The 18,485-nt window shown below is 43.0% G+C and overlaps 1 protein-coding gene across 4 annotated transcripts in view; it reads left to right on the top strand.

The window, feature by feature from the left end:
* THSD4 (thrombospondin type 1 domain containing 4) overlaps positions 1-18,485 on the top strand; it is a 639,484-nt gene that overhangs the window by 22,478 nt on the left and 598,521 nt on the right. For all 4 annotated transcript variants that reach the window (XM_019659629.1, XM_019659633.1, XM_019659631.1 and 1 more), the window contains 2 exons: positions 4,803-4,911; positions 15,818-15,887. In XM_019659629.1, the coding sequence (XP_019515174.1) occupies positions 4,883-4,911; positions 15,818-15,887 (99 nt within the window). In that variant the 5' untranslated portion in view covers positions 4,803-4,882. The remainder of the gene's footprint in view (positions 1-4,802; positions 4,912-15,817; positions 15,888-18,485) is intronic.

Raw genomic sequence — 18,485 nt, 5'->3', positions numbered from 1 at the left:
AGCATGTTTACTCAGCCTGCTCGCTCCATGCACTGTTACCAAATGGATTTTTGGGAAAACGTACTTTCATCAGTTCCCTCCCTGCTCCAGAACCTACAATGGCCCTTTCTTGCCTATCTCATTAAAAATTCTCTTGGTGTCACTTTTCAGGGGCTTGGATAACATGGCTTTGCTTATCTTCAGGATTTTATCCCCCCAATCACAGTTAGAATCCTTCACTGCCTTCTGGGTTCCAGAGCCAGGGCTTTTACAATAAATGTTTCTGACTGAGTCACAGTTAAGAAATCACAATAGCCAAGATATGGAAACAACCGAAATGCCCATCAATAGATGATTGGATAAAGATTCTGTGGTACATTTATACAATGGAGTATTACTAGACCATAAAAAACCTCCAAAATCTTACCATTTGCAACAACATGGATGAACCTAGAGAATATTATGCTAAGTGAAATAAGTCAGACTGAGAAAGACGAATACCATATGATCTCATATGTGGAATTTAAAGAACAGAATAAATGAGCAAACAAAACAGACACAGACTCAGAGACATGAGAAAAAAAACCTGATGGTTTTTAGATGGGAGGGGAGTGGAGATGGGAGGTGAGTGGGGATGGGGGAGATGGTGAAGGGATCAGAAAGTGCAAACTAGTAGTCACAATAGAATCATGGGGATATGAAATACAGTATGGGGAATATAATCAATAATGTTATAAAGATAATGTAGGGTGCCAGATGGGCACTGGACTTATCAGGGGGATCACTTCATTGACTGTGTAGATGCCTGACCAACAATCAATGAAGTGCTGTACTCCACATTCCTAGCATACACACACACACACACACACACACACACACACACACACACACACACAGAGTCACGGGATGTGGAGCACAGCATAGGGAATAGAATCAATGGAATTGTAACAGCTATATACGATGTCAGAGGGATAGTAGATTGGGGGGGTTATCACTTTGTGAGGGGTATAATGTCTAACTATTATGTGGCTTTGTACACCTGAAACTAATAAAAACAAAAAAGAAATACCTACCCTTATTATGTGTGATAAACACTGGTATGTTCTCTTCTTTTTCAGTCTTTTCTATTTCATTAAAAAAAGTGCAGGTCATGACCCATGAAATTGATTTCATGATGGACTAATGGGTCATGACCCACAGTTTGAAAAGCAGAGCTAATTTAACACAATACTGATCATGGAAACACAAATGAACACTGAGGAAATGGCAGAGATGGTACAAGCTCTCCCAGGACAACCATGTCATGAAAAATAAAAACTGACTGATCACATCTGACAAGAAGTTGGTTAAAAAAACATTCTAGAGCAATGGCCTCCAAAATTTTTTTTTGATTGCACACCCCATCAGTAAAAAACGTTTGAGTGGACAACTCCAGTGTATATTTGGCTATTTTTTTTAATGTATCAATGTATTATGTGAGCACATAAAACATACATTCAAAACATAAATCTTTAAAGGGTGAGCTAAAGATGAAAGAAAACATATTTTAAAATGATAGGCTAATCATGATGGCTTCATTCTATTATCAGCCAATATCTGAAAGGAAAATACATGTAGCAGACAAGGTTCACAGTTGTAAGCAGTGGTTGTAAATTTATTTTCAAATTGTTTTGATAAGTTAAGATATTTTTCTGATTGCCTTCTTGTCAGATTTGGAACCACTGCTTTACATCACACCCTCTCCCCTCCCCGTTGCCCTTCTTTCCCTGGTGAAACCGAGAAAGCTCTGTTAGAACCTCCTTTTGCTGCCTCCGACCATCAGACATCTGGAAGGAGTCATCTTTGACCCTCTCTTTCCCTGTCCCCCTCAGCCGTTCATTTACCATATTTTGGTAAATATGGAGTCAGCTCTTCTCACATTCTCTTGGGATCACCAAGTTCCCGCCACCCTACTTCCTTCTTCCTCCCAGTTCCTCACATGAGTTTACACTGGAGATTGCCTCCCCCTGGGATGTCCCCACACCCCCTTTCCCTGGCTGACTCCTACTCACCCCTCAAGCCCCAGTGTGAAGGTCACTTCCTCAGAGGGACTTTCTCTGACCTCTACCCAGTATGCTTTGTTAGGCACCTTGGACTTTCTTTCATGGCTCTTATCACAGTTTGATTTTTATACTTATTTAGGTTTCAGTTTGTTTAAAGCAGGGGTCGGCAAACTGCGGCTCGCAAGCCAAATGTGGCTCTTTGGGTACATTCCATCTCAAAAGTTTGCCGACCCCTGGAAGAGCCAATCCTGACCCCAAAAATTTAAAAATTATTTGAGAGCCATAAATATATTTTTACATAATCACCATTATGTGAATAATATCTTTTAAAAATTTTATAAATTAAACTATGATAGTTTTATTTTTTTTCAATTTTACTTCAGAGTCACATGTACGTACCCAAGGAGCGTGTGGCTCATGAGCCACAGTTTGCTGACCCCTGGCGGCTCTTCCATCTCAAAAGTTTGCCAACCCCTGGTTTAAAGTATATAGCCCTCCAGCATCCAGACTGTAAGTTTCTTGAGGGTAAGGACCATGCCTGCTGTGTGTGTGTGTGTGTGTGTGTGTGTGTGTGTGTGTGTGTGTTGAGTTGTGAGGTCATGCAGTTTCAATAAGTATTTAACACAACACCCCTATGAGGTAGTTACAAACAATACCCCCATCTTACAGATGAGGAAATTGAAAGACAAAGGGTTAATTGCCAAGTTAATAAATGGGGACGTTGCCTCACACCCAGGTCTTTCAGGTTACAGTGTGTACACTCTTACCAACTGCCCTAGATTGTTCGCTTGTAACCCGCGTAGGCCAAGGGCTCAGTTTTGGTCCCATCTTCCTTGCTGATGCCGGACCAGCCCTCCACAGTGATTCTCCTCCTGAACTAGCGTGTTTCGTATAGGGTCTCTATGTCACCACATTTACCCTATGCTGTTCTGGATACCACTGTCCTTTCCCCAGACAACTCCATGTCCCTATGTCTTCTCCACCTAAGCTAGATTGTAAAGCGAGACCCTGCATTGACTCATCCTTCTCTTGCATCCCTTGGAGAGGACCCGAGCACTGCACATCCTGAGCAAATAATCATTGACTTAGTTGACCATCATCAGGAGCTTGGCAAAGGTTTCATCTGACTCCCAAGTCAAATCCTGTCTTCCAAGTAAAACCCCATTTTCGCACATACCTGCTCCCCAGCCAAGAGCAAGACCGCGCCTTGGATTCAGAGGAGCTTTAACTGTTCCAGTTTGCACTTGTTGGCTTTCTTCCTGGTGGATCTCAGTGTAACATCTGGCTGAGACCCAGGAATTTAAGGGTCTTCAGTGCCATGCGTAATTTCATGAGTTGCTGATGGCTAATTAGGGGTGATTACAGTTAAGAGGCTTTACTTTCTTAATAACCCTAAGAAAGGGCTGGTGGTAACTTTAAAAATCTTGATTATTTTCTCCTACAAATGGAATTTTATGGTTCTCATGACTGTCTTTTCTTAAGTCCTTGTAACTTATCTTGCAACCCTCCCTTTCTAGAGAGAGGAAGACGCGAAGTCCTGGGAAGAATTCAGAATCCAGTGATTTTGGAAAACTCTGGCTTTAGTAGAGGGGACCCCTGGGCACACCCGGAAACCTTGCTTCATGTATTTGTCTTTCTCTGAAAGGAGGTGTTGGAGGAGAGGAAGCTGACCATGCTGTTGCTTTCCAAGTTCCCTCACATTCTAGCCAAACCTTCCATCCTGGGCTTTCTGAGGCTATTTATAAACTTTGAAACTATTGGCTCCCTTGACAATGCTTAGAAATTCTGTTGAGTGAGGGTTTCTGAATCAAATAGTATTTGCAGGTGAGGGGGTTTTATCTTCCGGTTTTTACTGGGATAGCACATTTTAAGTGTTGCTTCTCTTCTTCTGGCATCAGTATCATCCAAGCTCCTTTTCATTGTCACTCTGTGCCAATGCCCACTGCACTCAATGCCTACTCATTTAATCTTCACAACAACCTGCAGTTGTTCTTTAGGCAGTATTTAAAAAGTTTTGTTGAGATATAATTCACATACCATACTTCAATTTAAAGGTGTAGAATTTCAGTGGCTTTTAGTATTTTCACAGGGCTGTGTGCAACCATCACCACAATTTAATATGAGAACATTTTTGTCACCCCAGGAGGAAACCTTGTACCCTCCCATGAGCCCTACTCCACCCCCAGACCCTGGCAACCACTAATGTACTTTCTGTCTCAATAGATTTGCTTATTCTGGACATTTCTTATAAATGGAATCATACGATATTTATCCTTTTGTGTCTGGCCTCTTTCACTTCTAATGGTGTTTTCAAGGTTCATCCGTGTTGTGGCGTATATCAGTATGTCATTTCCTTTATTGCTAGTCAGTATTTTTACCCCTAATGTACAGTGGGGGAAACCGAGACACAGAGGGAAAATGATTTTCCTATGATTAAGTAGCTTTTAATAGATGGGGCTAAATTTCTTATGCAGGCTGACCAAAGGCCGACTTTGCTCTGAGCACAGAGTCTGAGATAATTCTATTGATAGTTACTTATTGAACATCTTTGTGGACTAGTCACTGTGCTGAGTGTCCCATAAATTTGGTACCTCATGTCCATACATAATCAGACTTCAGCTGGGAAATCTGGTAACCACAACTGGTCAGTGGCATTTTTGTTTTAATGTCTTCCATTTGTTCACTTCCAGTTTCATTTGCCTACGTAGGCTCTAGAATCTCCGGCTGTAGAATCTTCCTCAGCAAACCATGCTAAAAACAGCATTGTTGTTCCTTCTGTAGGAGTTTGACCACCACTTCCACCTGCAGAAAATTGGCAGCATACCTGAGGAGCCCTTGCTTTTTCCTGGACCCGAAGCATCATGGTTTCCCATTTCATGGGGTCTCTCAGGTAAGTACAGAACCTTTTAAAAAGAGAGTAAGAAACTCCGTATTTGAGTTTTATTATATAGTTTCTTATAGTAACTAGCTTTGAGGGTGTGCATCCCACTGATATTGTTGATATGCTATGTACATATTTGTGATAAACGTGCTATTTAGAAGGGCACCGAGACCTCAGGGGCTGTGTGTTGTGGTGACAGGTACTTGGACTGTGATTCAAGTGGCTTAGGTTCTAAGCTGTGCCCTCCTATTTTATAATTTTCTTAATTAAAATATTTTTTAAAATCTTAAAGTCTCAGATTAATAAAAAATAAAGGTGTTACTGAATCAGTGTCTAGATATCATGGTTGCATAATAGGTAGTTATCTGGAAAACTTGAAAAATATTGTCCTCTGACTGCATCCCCACAGGTTTTGACTTAATTGATCTGGTTTATTTAAAACAGCAGTTCTCAACCTTTCACAGGGTTTGCCTAAGACTATAGGAAAACACATATTTTCAATGGTCTTAGGAACCGAGACACCGCTCCTCTATCCGTCTCCAGGCCCACATGCAAGATACGCCCACATACGAGTACCCAGCGATCCCCTGTGAAAGGGTCATTCGACCTCCAAAGGGGTTGCGACCCACAGGTTGAGAACTGCTGATTTAATAGGTGACCTCTCTATTCCCTTCTGCTCAGACCATTTATGACTTTCACCTGCAATTTTTTTTAATCCTGATATCAACCATGTGAGGTGGGTAGAACAAACAATAGTATCTTTACTTTGTAGAACGAAAAACTAGCGTTTGGAGTTTTTAACCTTGTGTGCCACCTTCCTTTAGTGCAGAGTCAGAAAAGTGGCTCTGTATTCGGGAACTGTAACCCCTGTCTGTCATTGAGGCTTTTTTTAAAATGTTCTTTAAGCTGATATATCCTTTTCAAAATTCTCTAGTCAAAATCCTATGTAAAATCTCAATACATAACATAGCCAATGCAGTATTTTATTAAGACACATTTATTCATTAAGTTCATGTTTGTAATATTTACACATGGTGAGATCGATGGATCTGTTTGGATAAACACCAGAATTTGAGATCAGGATTTATGGCTGATGGCTGGTACAACAGCCTCAGTGTTTGGTTGGCTTTACACTTGTCTTAGCTGCATACTATCAAGAAAATCTTGATCCACACAGGTAAGTAATTGCAATGAGTAACAGTTCTTCGAGGAAGCTCATCTTGGCAATCTCAGGATAGCATTTAAATTAATTGACTCAGCATCTTAAAAGAGTGGAAGGAAGAGCTTTCTGTTTTAGAGTTGAATCACTAATGATATCTTGTAGCCCCCCCTCCCCCACCAAACTATACATTAGCCCCAAATGCCCAGAACTTACAATAAAAAGTGAAATGGTCTATAGAATGTTATTATGGTGGTTGCCCAACCGGGGCCCTTGCATTTTCCAGGCAGATCTCTTAGGCCCACGCCTGGCATTTAACTGGGTGTGTAGTGTGTGTGTGTGAGCTGCAGTCTATAGTTGCTTGTATCATTTTACACGAACAGACGTGTGTGGGCCTGACATCCACAGACCCGTGCAGAGGTACAGCCTTCTTCACCAATGACATTCACAGGCGTGGCAAAAACAGTCAGAGAAGTCGGGAAAATCTCTGCACAATCCAGCCATTTACAGGGCAGGCCAAGGTTAATAATTGGCATCTAATCTAATTTAGCCTGTGTGCATTTTCAAACCATGGTTTAAAAATAGTTTAAAAGGTATTTCAAGACAAAAGTACATATCCATTTTGTGGCTGCTGTATCACACTGCTGTATAACCAGAGCAGCTGGACCACTGGGTCACTTCAGGACCATAGCCTCGGCGAGGATCTAGTGGGGACATTTGAGAAGTGGAGGTCACAGTCACATATTGAACTGGATTGAAAAGAGCAGCAGATGGCCAAAGATGGGTTTACTGTGTGATAAACAAGTGAGTATAAAGTCTGGCTGCCATCAGAAAAGCCCCTAAAAGTACTGAGGACCCTCAAAATTGTGGCCACCGAGTCTGCATGGGAATGGTATTGTTGGGAGAAGTCCCTTTTGCAAGGCACTTTGTGAGTTTTTTCTTGACGTCTTGGGATTTTAATTGATGGCCCTGTAAGCAGTTAACCTCCTGTAATGACCAGTGGTGTGGAGGCCATGTCCCTTTGAGGGGCTCCTGGTGGGCTCACCTCCAGACTGTGCATTATTTCAGAGGAATTTCCCATAGGTTAGAAATGAGCAGGGTGGGAGGAGTTGAAAGCTAGATGCCCCCTTGCTACCCTTGCAGCAAAACTCCAGAATCTTGACGGACCTCCAGCATCAGGGGCCTGTTAAGGGGTTGTTTAAACAGAGCTGCTCAGCAGGACGTCTCCCCTGAGTTCTGCTGTAAGGCATGGGGAAAGCATATGTGAGTTATGAGGACAGGTGATTTTTTGGGAGAGCTCAGCTGGAGATTTCCATCAGGTCTTCTTCATAAGCCAGGTACTTATAAACTATTTTGCATTCTGTTTCTAGAGCCATGTAAATATATTTTAACCTGGAAAAAAATTTGAAACTAGAGTATCTTTTGTTTCAGTGTTTTTCAAAATGTTCTGGGGAAAAGGGCTATGGTTATTTTAAGGGTAAGAGGTCTTTGATAAAAGTGGTAGATGAGACACACACACACACACACACACACACATACACACACATATTAAGAGCTTTTTAATATTTATCAAGGCAACCAAATGCATAAAGATCAATTGGAAAAGCTGGAGGATTTCTCTACCTATCAGGAAAACAGGTCAAAATTAGAAGTTAGCTGCCAAGAAAATCCCTGAGAGGAAAAAAGCATTTAAGGGAATTCACAATTCTCATATGCAGAGATTTAGTTTAAAAATCCCTCCTCAGTTTTTGCCAAGCCACAGAGAAATAGAAAGCCAGCTTCTTCCTCATTGAAAGAGACAGAGCAGCCCTGGGCAGTCATGTAGCAAGAGTATCTCGGCCCTGCTCCGAGTCTGTAGTAATAAAAAAGAATCACAGTTAAACCAGTAGCAGAGGAGGTATAAGATTTTAACTCTTGATGGAACTGGTTAGTGGGCTGTCCCTGAGCCTTGGACAAACTCTGGGCGCCATGCAAAATGCAGGGCAAGCAAAATCCTTTTGGGCCAAAGGGTCTGTCAAGGCTAGATTAAGGAATGTTTGTCACCTGTTCCAAGTTAGAGAGGAAACGGTACAAAGTCATCAGAAATGTTTATTTTTCTTAAAGACTTGCTCCAAATGGTGCACTTTTTTGGTTTTTTGTTTTTTGTTTTTGATATGCACAGTTACATCTTTATGGGTTTGTTCAGTGACTGAGTGGAAAGAAACATAGTTTTCTCCCTGTAACAAGTAATGATGGCTCCCTACCACGGCTAGCCCACAGAATCTCTTCAGAGCCAGTCTGCTTGGTCAGGATTCTTCCTTTGTCTCGGGGAGTACTTTAATATAGTTGACATATTTTATGTTTGAAAGGAGAACAGAGAAAAAAACAAAACTATTGAAAATGCCCAACAATTGGTTAAATTGGCAGTAAGTAAAGTTGATTCAGTGATTCTTATTTTGAATGGTAGTTTTTGAAGAAATGCAGATGTAATTAGAGAGATTACAAGGTTAGATGGTGGTTTTTATAGAGTTTTATGGAGAGTTCTGGATCATTTTAAGCGTTTTACAGGTTGATGGCCCTAGGTCAAGTGTCTGGTTTTAGTCTTTTGAAACTTAAAGGCTTTTATTTTCCTTGATATACACTTCAGGAGAGTAATATTACTGTAACGCCTGTCAGCTACTTTGCTTAGAAATACAACCAAAAGGGATTGAGGAAATAAGAGAAAAGTGGCTGGCTGTTCTTGGGGTAACTGAAAAAGTTCCCGAATACAGAAAGGAAGACAGAAGTGGGTGAGGAAAATGTGTTTGTGTGTGTAAGAAAGAGAATGCATGATCACAGTAGTGATATTTGAGGCATGATTGATCAGTAAAAGCTGAGATTCCCCTTATGGGTAAAGAAGTATGTGATAATTGGGAAGGATCATGAGGTTAAGCCAGTGACCAAGAAATGGGGTAAAGGAGGAGAGGATGTGGAAGAAGAAGAGGTTGGGGACGGGAAGGAGGGGAGGAGGAGGAGGAGTGGAGAGGAGGTGAGGAGGGGTGAGGAGGAGGGGGAGTAGAATAGGACAGGCTTGGATCATTATTAAACTTTAAGGCAGAAACAGAGTTTGTGTAGCCCACATTGAAACCACTACCCAGCTGATGCTCAATAAATATTTGTTGAATGATTATCCTTTATGTAAAAGAAATAAAATTGAAAATTTTCTTTTCTGATCAGGCTCATTAGTTGATTATCAAAGAAGGTTAAAGCAGAAAAATCATACAAATGATATATACACACACCCACACACACACACCTTTAACAGTTTACTTTTAACTTAAAACACATGTACGTTCACTCACCAATTTTTTGATGTGAGGCCGATTACTTTGCTTTGAGCATGGACCCCGGATTGTCTTTCTTGCACAAACCGCACCCACAAACATTATCTAAGGTTTCCATTTGGGTTCCTTTAAAGTGGAGTGAGAATTTAAAGACATTTGCAAGGCAATCTGAGTACAGACTAATTCTAGATTTTTATTATTTTTGCCCCTAATCATTTACAGTTGTCTCATCCACACCTAATTTGCCAGCAGTTTTTTTCCCTTGGCTACTTGCCTTTATTGAATCTTTCCAAAGCATTGAGCTTCATTTTTGTAGAAACAACTAACAGCTACTCTTTTTGTGTGTGTGTGTGTGCTCATTTCATGGGTTGGTGTATTATTTGACTAGCTTATGTAATTACAAAGCACCTGGCGTAAACAGGTTTGGGAACATGGCTGACTCTATATGAACGAACACAAGTCACCTGATGGGAGCAGAAGAGTACAAGTGTACCAGCGAAGAACCTGCTGGAATGTTTTGTGGGAAGCCCGGTAGGAACCATCTGAATGGTAGGCATAGAGAAGCTAGGGGGAAATCAAATGGTTTTGGAGGACTGCCCTGGAAAACCTCTTCCTATAAAATGATGGCAGGTTCAGACAGCATTGACTTTTCTTTATGGTTGGCACAGCCTTGCACCTGGATCCTGTCCTCATCACTCAGTGTTTGATTGTGGGATTTGCTAGAAGATTCTGTACCAAAGGGTTCAATGGAGTCAAGGTGTGATATCATTGGGCTGCCAGCTACCCATTCCTTCGTTATCCAAATAGATTTATAGATCTAGGGTTAACACTGACACCCCCAGGGATCAGAACCAATAACTCCAACTTATAGAAATCCTTCATTTAGAACTGTCTTCCTTTTCCCAGTTGTGCTTTTATGATAGAATTCTGGGGTGCACTTAGAAAACACTTCATTGATGAAAAGTCTTGCTCGTGGCATCACGTTGCATTTCTTTAGTGACTGATGCTTCCTCTCTTCTTCTTCTTCCTCCTACCTCTTTGTTCCATCCTTCCATTCTTTGACTCACTTGCCATGTATTAGCCCTGAGTTTGGACCAAGTCTGTGCTGATTGTTCTGCTATTTGTGAAGACGGATCGGAAACCGGTTCCTCAAGAAACCTCCCATTGAGCAGGGGAATTTACTGAAAGGTGTTGTGTCTTAAAAAGCTGTGTGGTGACAGAACACCTCACTTTCCCAGAGGCTCTGGTCCATAAAACACAAATGGCTGCAAGAGTGGAGAACCTGGAAATAGGCAGTAAAAACCACCAATGTGCAATTAGAAGAGGTGTCCTGAAGTCCATGCTCTAAAATGGAAACATTTACTCCACAAAAGCCAGGCAGGCCTTTCCCCACAGCCTGTTTGGTCTTGGTTTGGTTGCAGCTGACTGTCTAAAGGTTTCCAAGGCCAAAGCCTACTTACTAGAAGGGAACCTATTAAGAGGACACAGGCATTATAATCTCAAGATCCATCCATGTTGTCGCAAATGGCACTATTTCATCTTTTCTTATGGCAAAATAGTAATAAAACTGAAAACAACAAAAAAAAACAAGAAAAAAAATAAAGAAATAAAAACTCATAGACACAGACAATAGTTTAATGGTTACCAGGGGTAAGGGGGGAGAAGGGTGGTAGATGAGGGTAAAGGGGATCAATATACGGTAATGGAAGGAGAATTGACTCTGGGTGGTGAACACACAATGTGATATATAGGTGATGTATTACAGAATTGTACACCTGAAATCTATATGTAATTTTGCTAACAATTGTCACCCCAATAAGCTTTACTTAAAAAAAAAAAGAGGACACAGCTTCCCCCGCAGTACAGGAGGCAAAGCCTGACAGCAGGGTAGAGGCAGCAAAGGGCCATGATGTTTGGAGTCCAAGCTCTAGGCTGTCCACCTGCTCTGCCCCTAGGCCATCACCTTATGCTTAGTCATCTCAGAAAGACTACTTAAGCTCAGCATACTCTGTGTGAGAAAGCAGAGGAAATAAATAGGATACATTTTTTTTTTAAAGTTTGGGATTTCAGTGGTTAGCTTTAATTATTGGGTTGCCGGAAAAGTCATGACATATTTTTTCTATGTTTTTCATTGCAAAAATGTGTCATGACTTTTCCGACAACCCAATATTTTAAAACTTAGAATGCTCTCTAAGTGAGGCTGGATAAATGAGGTTTTATTGCACCCACTTATTTTCTGATTATTTTTGCAAGCAATGACAGAAAGTAAAACAGATGTGTGAAGCCACAGGCTCCTAAGACTGGGGAAGAAAATTGATGTGATAAAATGCAAATGCTTGTTTTAAAGGTGAGCTGTTTCCTAATGAGGCCCCAGAGTGCAGTGGTTAAGGGTCCAGGCCAAGGGTCTGACTGTGAGCATTGAAACCAGGCTTTTCCTCTTAGGTGTGTGTGCCCTTCAGTAAATGCCTCAATTTCCTCACCTATAAAATGGGTATAGTAAAATCTGATAGGATGGTTGTGGAGATTAAATGCAGTAATACTTGTAAGCGTTGACATCAGTGGGAACCATCAAGTCTTCCTTGGCTAATGTCATTTTTAACCCATCTCCCTCTGTTGCATTCTTTACTCTTCACTGATGTCCGAGGAAGGCAGAGGGCTGAGCTGAACACGTTAAAATGCATGCTTAGCAAACACTTTTGATCTCCAGAGCGCAGGAGGTAGAGATTTCACTTCAGTACTGAGGCTTTGGCTCTCTTTTGCTATGGTTGGTATAGTTTTATTAGTAGTGATCAGGCTGCTTCCAAAATATCTCTTGTGTTGTATTAACTGAAGAAGAAAAGAAGTTAAGATTTTTTCTCCGTTTCCCTTGTTTTGTTACTTGATATGCTCATGTGGTATAGAGTTCATTGAGGTAATCCGAGGTACACAGTGGCTGTGATGTGACACCCTCCACCGCCACTGGAGTTGAGGATGAGTGAGGTGGGGCCAGGAGGGGGGGTTATGGCAGATACAGAAGCCCAGAACCCCAGTTCCATGATGTAGATCTTGTACCGAATTTCAATGAACATTATGTCCTACATGAGGAAATGAAATGATGGAGTGTTTAAAATCTAGAACAGCGTTGGGGAAATGGCATGGCTTTTTTTTTCATTTTCTGATTGGTGTGAAACGTTGGGTTGTTTCTTCTGCAAGGTGAATCGGAAAGTCTTGGTAGGAATGTGACTTCCCCCGCCGCTTGGAGGGGAGTATGTGATTTGTTTGCCAAGGGCCCTGGTAGCCTTCAATCTGTCAAAACGTTGCAAGCTGGGAGCAGTTTGCCAAAGCAAACTATCAAAGTGAAATAACACATGAATTGCACACACGCAGACACACACATGCGCTCGCATTCCCCAAACATTAATTTTGAATTGGGTCAGGAGGAACAAGGATTTGGGCTAGATTGCCGGTGTTTTGAAGAGGTGTGGGCACAGCTACAGACTACCAATTAGATAGGTATGTGTGAGCAGGGTGGGGTATCCCCCAAACAGAGTCTACTGAGCAGGGGTGGGAACCTTTCAGCCCTTGGCAGAGTTTCTTCTGGCCCCTGGGGTTATATATTGCTTTGGCTGCTGTTATTGTAGCCAAAGAATAATTTCTCCTCTGGGGGAATTTATTCTATTCCATTCAAAGCAGAGCCCATTTAATAACTAAGATTTTATTCTAGAATGAGTTTACTGGGTACCCCTATGCATTTTAGCCTCACTAGGGCCCAACTCAATGAAGAAGAGAAGCATTTGAACATGTAAATACAACTCGTGTTGCATTTTTGCAGCAAGGGGCACCAACAGACATTTTGATGCCATACGTCATGTCAGTCCTATGAGACTGAATTTGGGGGCATCACGTAGAAATTCAAAAGCAAGGCTGATTTTTATAAATCTCTCATAAAAGAACTTTTCAAAGCTCCCACAGTTACTTTAGACATTTTTGGATATGCTAATTCACACTGTTTCCCCTTATCTTGACATTTCAAAGATACAGCATCATTCATTAACTCAATAAATTAAACTCTTACTGCAGAGGGTGCCAAAAAAATGCATACACATTTTAATAAAGGAAAAAAATCATAATACTCAATGTATACTGATAACAAAAGATGAATACAAGTCATGTGTATACATTTTTTTTGGCACCCCTGGTATATAGCAGACACTCTGCTAGATGCTGAGAGATAAAATAGTAAAAAAACAAACTCCCTGATCTCACGGAGGTTATATTCTAATGGGTAGAAGGTGAAATTTAAGTGAATAAAGACCTAGCCTGTGAGATACTAAGTGCTATGGAGAGAAGTAAATAGGCGAGGCTGGGAGAGGGAGTGCTGATTTTATAGGGTCAGGGAAGCTTTAGGGGAAGGGACTTTGGGCAGACACCTGAAGGAGGTGAAGGAACAAGCTGTAGAAATACCTGGAATGCAGTTCCTCTGAGACAGAGAAAAACCTAGACTCTTCTCTCTTCCAATCTTCCATCCCTCTCCTGCCCTGAGTCCCCCTGAATGTTATGGAAATGCCACCTGAGATGAGTAGTAGTGCACACTGCTCCTGGTTGTATTACAGATATGTGGCTCAGGTGTCTGCCACAACTTTAGGGGCTGAGGTGTAACACATGTATGGAGCTGCTGCTTGTTTTTTTTAACAAAACCACACCAAGTTGGTTTTTCATTTTTTTTTAAGTGAGTAAACAATGCCACAATGTGATACAAATGGTTCAGATTTGTAGGCATCGTTCCTAACATGCTTTCTCGCACATTCACTCATTTGAGGTCAGCAGGGCAGGGGATATTATTCCATTTTACAGATGAGGAAATTGAGGCACAGTGGTGATTTGCCGAAGGTCATGTAACCAAGGAGTATAGCCTCCTGAGTCATGGTGAACGTGTTCCTTGGTTTAGAGGCTAAACCGGATCCAGTAAGGACACAACTGGAAAAAAAGCTGTTCGTTTTCCACCACTGTGTTCCCACCCACTCCTTGAGATGCCCCTGCCCCATCGCTGGAAGATATCTTGGGCAGGGAGCACCCCCTTTTCCAGTCCTGAATAGATGTGCAGCCCTTCTCTTTGGAATGTATGCGTATGGAATACCCTTGGTCCTCTGCTTTGAGGTCTCAGCTATAGCTCTAAGACAATAGAAAGGATGCATTTAACACCCGGTTACATGTCCCTTCACCCTCCTTCTTGTCCTAGCGCATAGCCCCTAACCCGTGTGTCCAAGTCCATTCCACGTAGTCTGCTAGGGCCGGGCTCATTTCCGTGCAAAATGGGGTTAGGGTGGAATTTAGAATTCTTAGAGATGGCGGGAGCCTTTTCTAACTCTACAAGCCTTAAACCCACATTCAGACAGGTTTCCTCATCTCCACCTCCACACGGTGCATTTTTCTTGGACACGGCAGTGTTTCTTATCTCTTGGTTATGTTGGAGGCCTCAACAAGGTTGAGAACCACTGGGTTGCTTAACTTCTGCCCTCAGGGTTAAACCCTAGGAAAGGATTCAAAAGACAGCTAGGTAGGACTTCTTTCAGGGATGCTTAAATGCCATCGATGATTTGAAATCAAGGGACTTCAGGCGTTTAAATTACTTGACAAGACTTGTCGCCTGTGACTGAGTATGCTGGGCATTTTCACCTCTGCCATCCTCACTGATCCTGACAGAAGATGAGAACATTGAGGCACAGAGATGTTAGCTTACCTAGGATGCCCCCCAAGGGAAGGGTGGAGCTGGGATTCTAGCCTAGATGTGTTTGAATCCAGAGTGTCGTGCTCTCCCAGCACACCCTGCCGTCTGTCTCGGGGCCAGCTGGCTCCTATTTCCACACCTTCCCTTTATTTGATGACAAGCCCTAATCATGGCTGGTGACAGTGGGGCTTAACACAGCTAATCCAGCCCACGGAGAACATATGTGACACCGAAGGGCCAAGGACAGGCAGAGGAAAGGTTCCGAGGAACGCCTGGGTGTGGGAGAGGAACTTCCCTGGCCAGGATCCAAATCCCCACTCTTAGCCGACCTTCCCAGCTCCATGAGGACCAAGCACACACTAGCACTTAGTCTGGGTCAGACATGGCACGTTATCTCATTCAGTCCTCCCCAAAGCTCCTAGGCAACATCCGTTGTTATCCCCATCTTCCTTCCTTAAAGGAGGAGACAAGGCTCAAAGAGGTTAACTGTTCTGACCTAGAAACCTTGCTGGTAAGCGGGAAAACTGTGCTTGATCCCAGATCTGCCCAATGCCACCGCCCAGCCCACAGCACTGTGCTGCCTCCCTGCCGTGGGCCAGCCCTTCACCTCTTCACTGGGTCACATCCCAGGGCCTGGGCTGGACTGTTCTCTCCCCTCCACTGATGAGATGGAGATGTGGCCTTCCACCACGTGCTGCTGCCTGGAACATACTCACAGCCCTGCCTGTTGCCATTTTCTCTTCTCAGTGTCCTGGGTTTCCTGCTGCTGCTTGGATTCCAGCTCGTCTGCCCACAGCCCTCCACTGAACACAGAAAGGTAAGCCATGGCCATTCAGAGGCTCTCCTCTGCGCAGGGGGCTGGGGTCACTCGAGTCGCCACCCTGGGTTTTGTTCTATTTGAAGGTGAGTCATTGCTGATTCCAAGAGGAAGCACAGTTTGTAGAATGTTCACCAGTTCTCCTATCGCTTCTAAGTCCTTGGAGCTTGAAGGTGAAGCTGGTGCCCAGAGTCAGTCTCTGATCAGAGAGCAGTGCGGGCTTTGCAGCCTGTGGCCGTTAGAATGGGGCAGTTAAGGGGAGGTCAGTGAGAAGACGCTGTACCTAGGAATGGTGGGGCGCCAGCATGGAGCTCTCTCCCCTCTAGGGGCACCTTCCGAGCAAGGGGTGCAGATGATTAGAGAGAGAGAGAGAGCTGTGACTGTGGCTATGCAAGAGGACCCCTGATAGGGACCATGGTCTTTGATAGAAGGACACTGCCACGGCCAACCAGTGGCCAGGCAGGGAGGGGGCAGGAAAATAAGGGCCTGGCCCTCTCTGTCCTCCTCCCGTCCATCTCCTGCGGCAACTGCCTTTAGCTGAACCTAACCAAAGACAGAAGACAAAAAGCCCTGCATGTAGCCCTTAAAGGTCAGCTTCCTGGGCCAAGGTGGCTTCAAAGGTGGCTGAAGAAGGGTGGACAGAGCATCTGGAGGGACAAATGGACAGGATCAAGCACACATCCCTTCAGGCTCTGTGTGTTTTATAGTAAATGAACTATTCACAGTTGCCTCAATAAGCCTAGTGCTGTCCTGCCACAGAGCAGGCGGGTAATCGATGTTTCCTTAAAAATAGATGCATGATGTGACTCCAAGAAGGTCTCCAAAATCCCTTTCTGCTACCTAGAAATACCTCATATTCTCATGTAATTAAATGTAGATACTTCTGAGAGGAATAATAGGTCAGCTGGTGTATCTACATGTGACTGAGTTGTTTGGAACCTTTTCTGAGACAGGGTTTTCATAGGGTGAGTCCAGGAGAGAAAGGAGTCAAGAAAACAGAGTGTGTATACAGGTTTGCCAAGATATGACCCTTCTTGGGAGAAGTTCTTGATGTTCTTGTCTGATTAGTCTAATTTCTTTTAGGTCTGTGGATTTTGTTTTGGCTTTGTTTTTCTGGGCCGAATATAAACCCATATTGTATTGTGCTTTCAGTCAGATGTCAGCTGCGTGACCTGTCTCTTGCACTGCCACATTCCCAGCTCCTGGAACACAGCATGGGATGTTGTAGGTGCTCAGTAACATACCTGATGAATGACTGAATGGATGGAAAACTTGGGCATGATCTAAACATCGTTATGTTGGACATTTACACCCCCTTACTCTACTGCATTGTCTCTATTCATAATTTCAAGAATCAGAGAGGACACCTACTATAGACTGAATGTTTGTGTCCTCCCCAAATTGATGTATTGAAACCTAACCCCCAGTGTGATGGTATTTGGAGGTGGTGCCTTTGGGTGGTGATCAGGTCATGGGAGTAAATGGAATCAGTACTCTTATTAGAATCATGAGAGAGCTTGCTGCTCTGCCATGTGAGGGGACAATGAGAAGTCAGCAGCCCAGAAGAAGGCACCATGCTGGCACTCTGATCTCAGACTTCCAGCCTCCAGAACTGTGAGAAATGCATTTGTGTTATCTATAAACCACCCAGTTTGGCACTTTGTTTTAGCAGCCCAAACTGACTAAGACCAAAAATGGCACTGAGCAGCTGGGTGGTTGCTGTAACAAACACCTAAAAGTATGGAGATGGCTTTAGAACTGGGCAATGGACAGAGGCCAGAAGGGTTTTGAGGTGCATGCTCGAAAAAGCCTGCATGGCTGTGAATGGTCTTTTAACGGGTAGTCTGATGAGAGCTGAGAAAGTCTTAGCTGTAGAGAAAGTCTTAGTCTTCTTGGAGAATACCAGAGTAATCCCAGACAGAATGTGGGTGGACATATGAATGGTAAGGACCATTCTGATGAGATCTCAGATGGAAATGAAGAACATGCTACTGGAAACTGGAGGAAAGGCCATGCTTGTGATAAAGTGGCAAAGAGCTTGGCTGAACTGTGTTTGTGTTCTAGTGTTTTGTGGAAGGTAGAACTTGCGAGCGATGAGATTAGATATTAGGTTGTCAGAAAAGTCATGACGCATTTTTGCAACAAAAAACATAGAAAAAATACGTCATGACTTTTCCGACAACCCAATAGCTGAAGAAATTTCTAAGCAAAGTGTTGAAGGAGTGGCCTGGTTTCTCTTGACTGCACATAGTAAAATGTGAGAAGAGAAAAATGACTTGAGGATGGAATTGTTCATTGGAAAGGAAGCAGAACATAGAACTTAATGATTTGGAAAATTCTCAGCACATTCATATTGAAAAGAATGAGAAAGCCTGTTTGGGAAAGAACACTAAGGGTGAGGTGGGGCGACCACTTGATAAGATTAGTCAGCCATCTTGACAGAAGCCTAGTTAAGACAATGGAAGAATGCAAAGGAGGGATGCTGGTGTCGTCTGGATCTGGCTCACCTCCGATACCACATCACTTGGTGGCACTAAGCTCCTCAGCTGCCCCAGGTGGTGCTCCAGTGGCTAGATGAGGTGTGGGCTCTGACAAGCA

Source organism: Hipposideros armiger, unplaced genomic scaffold (assembly GCF_001890085.2).
Source record: "Hipposideros armiger isolate ML-2016 unplaced genomic scaffold, ASM189008v1 scaffold_302, whole genome shotgun sequence".
Lineage (NCBI taxonomy): Eukaryota > Metazoa > Chordata > Mammalia > Chiroptera > Hipposideridae > Hipposideros > Hipposideros armiger.
Note: the sequence above shows the minus strand (reverse complement) of the source record. Positions and strands in the feature narration are given on the sequence as shown.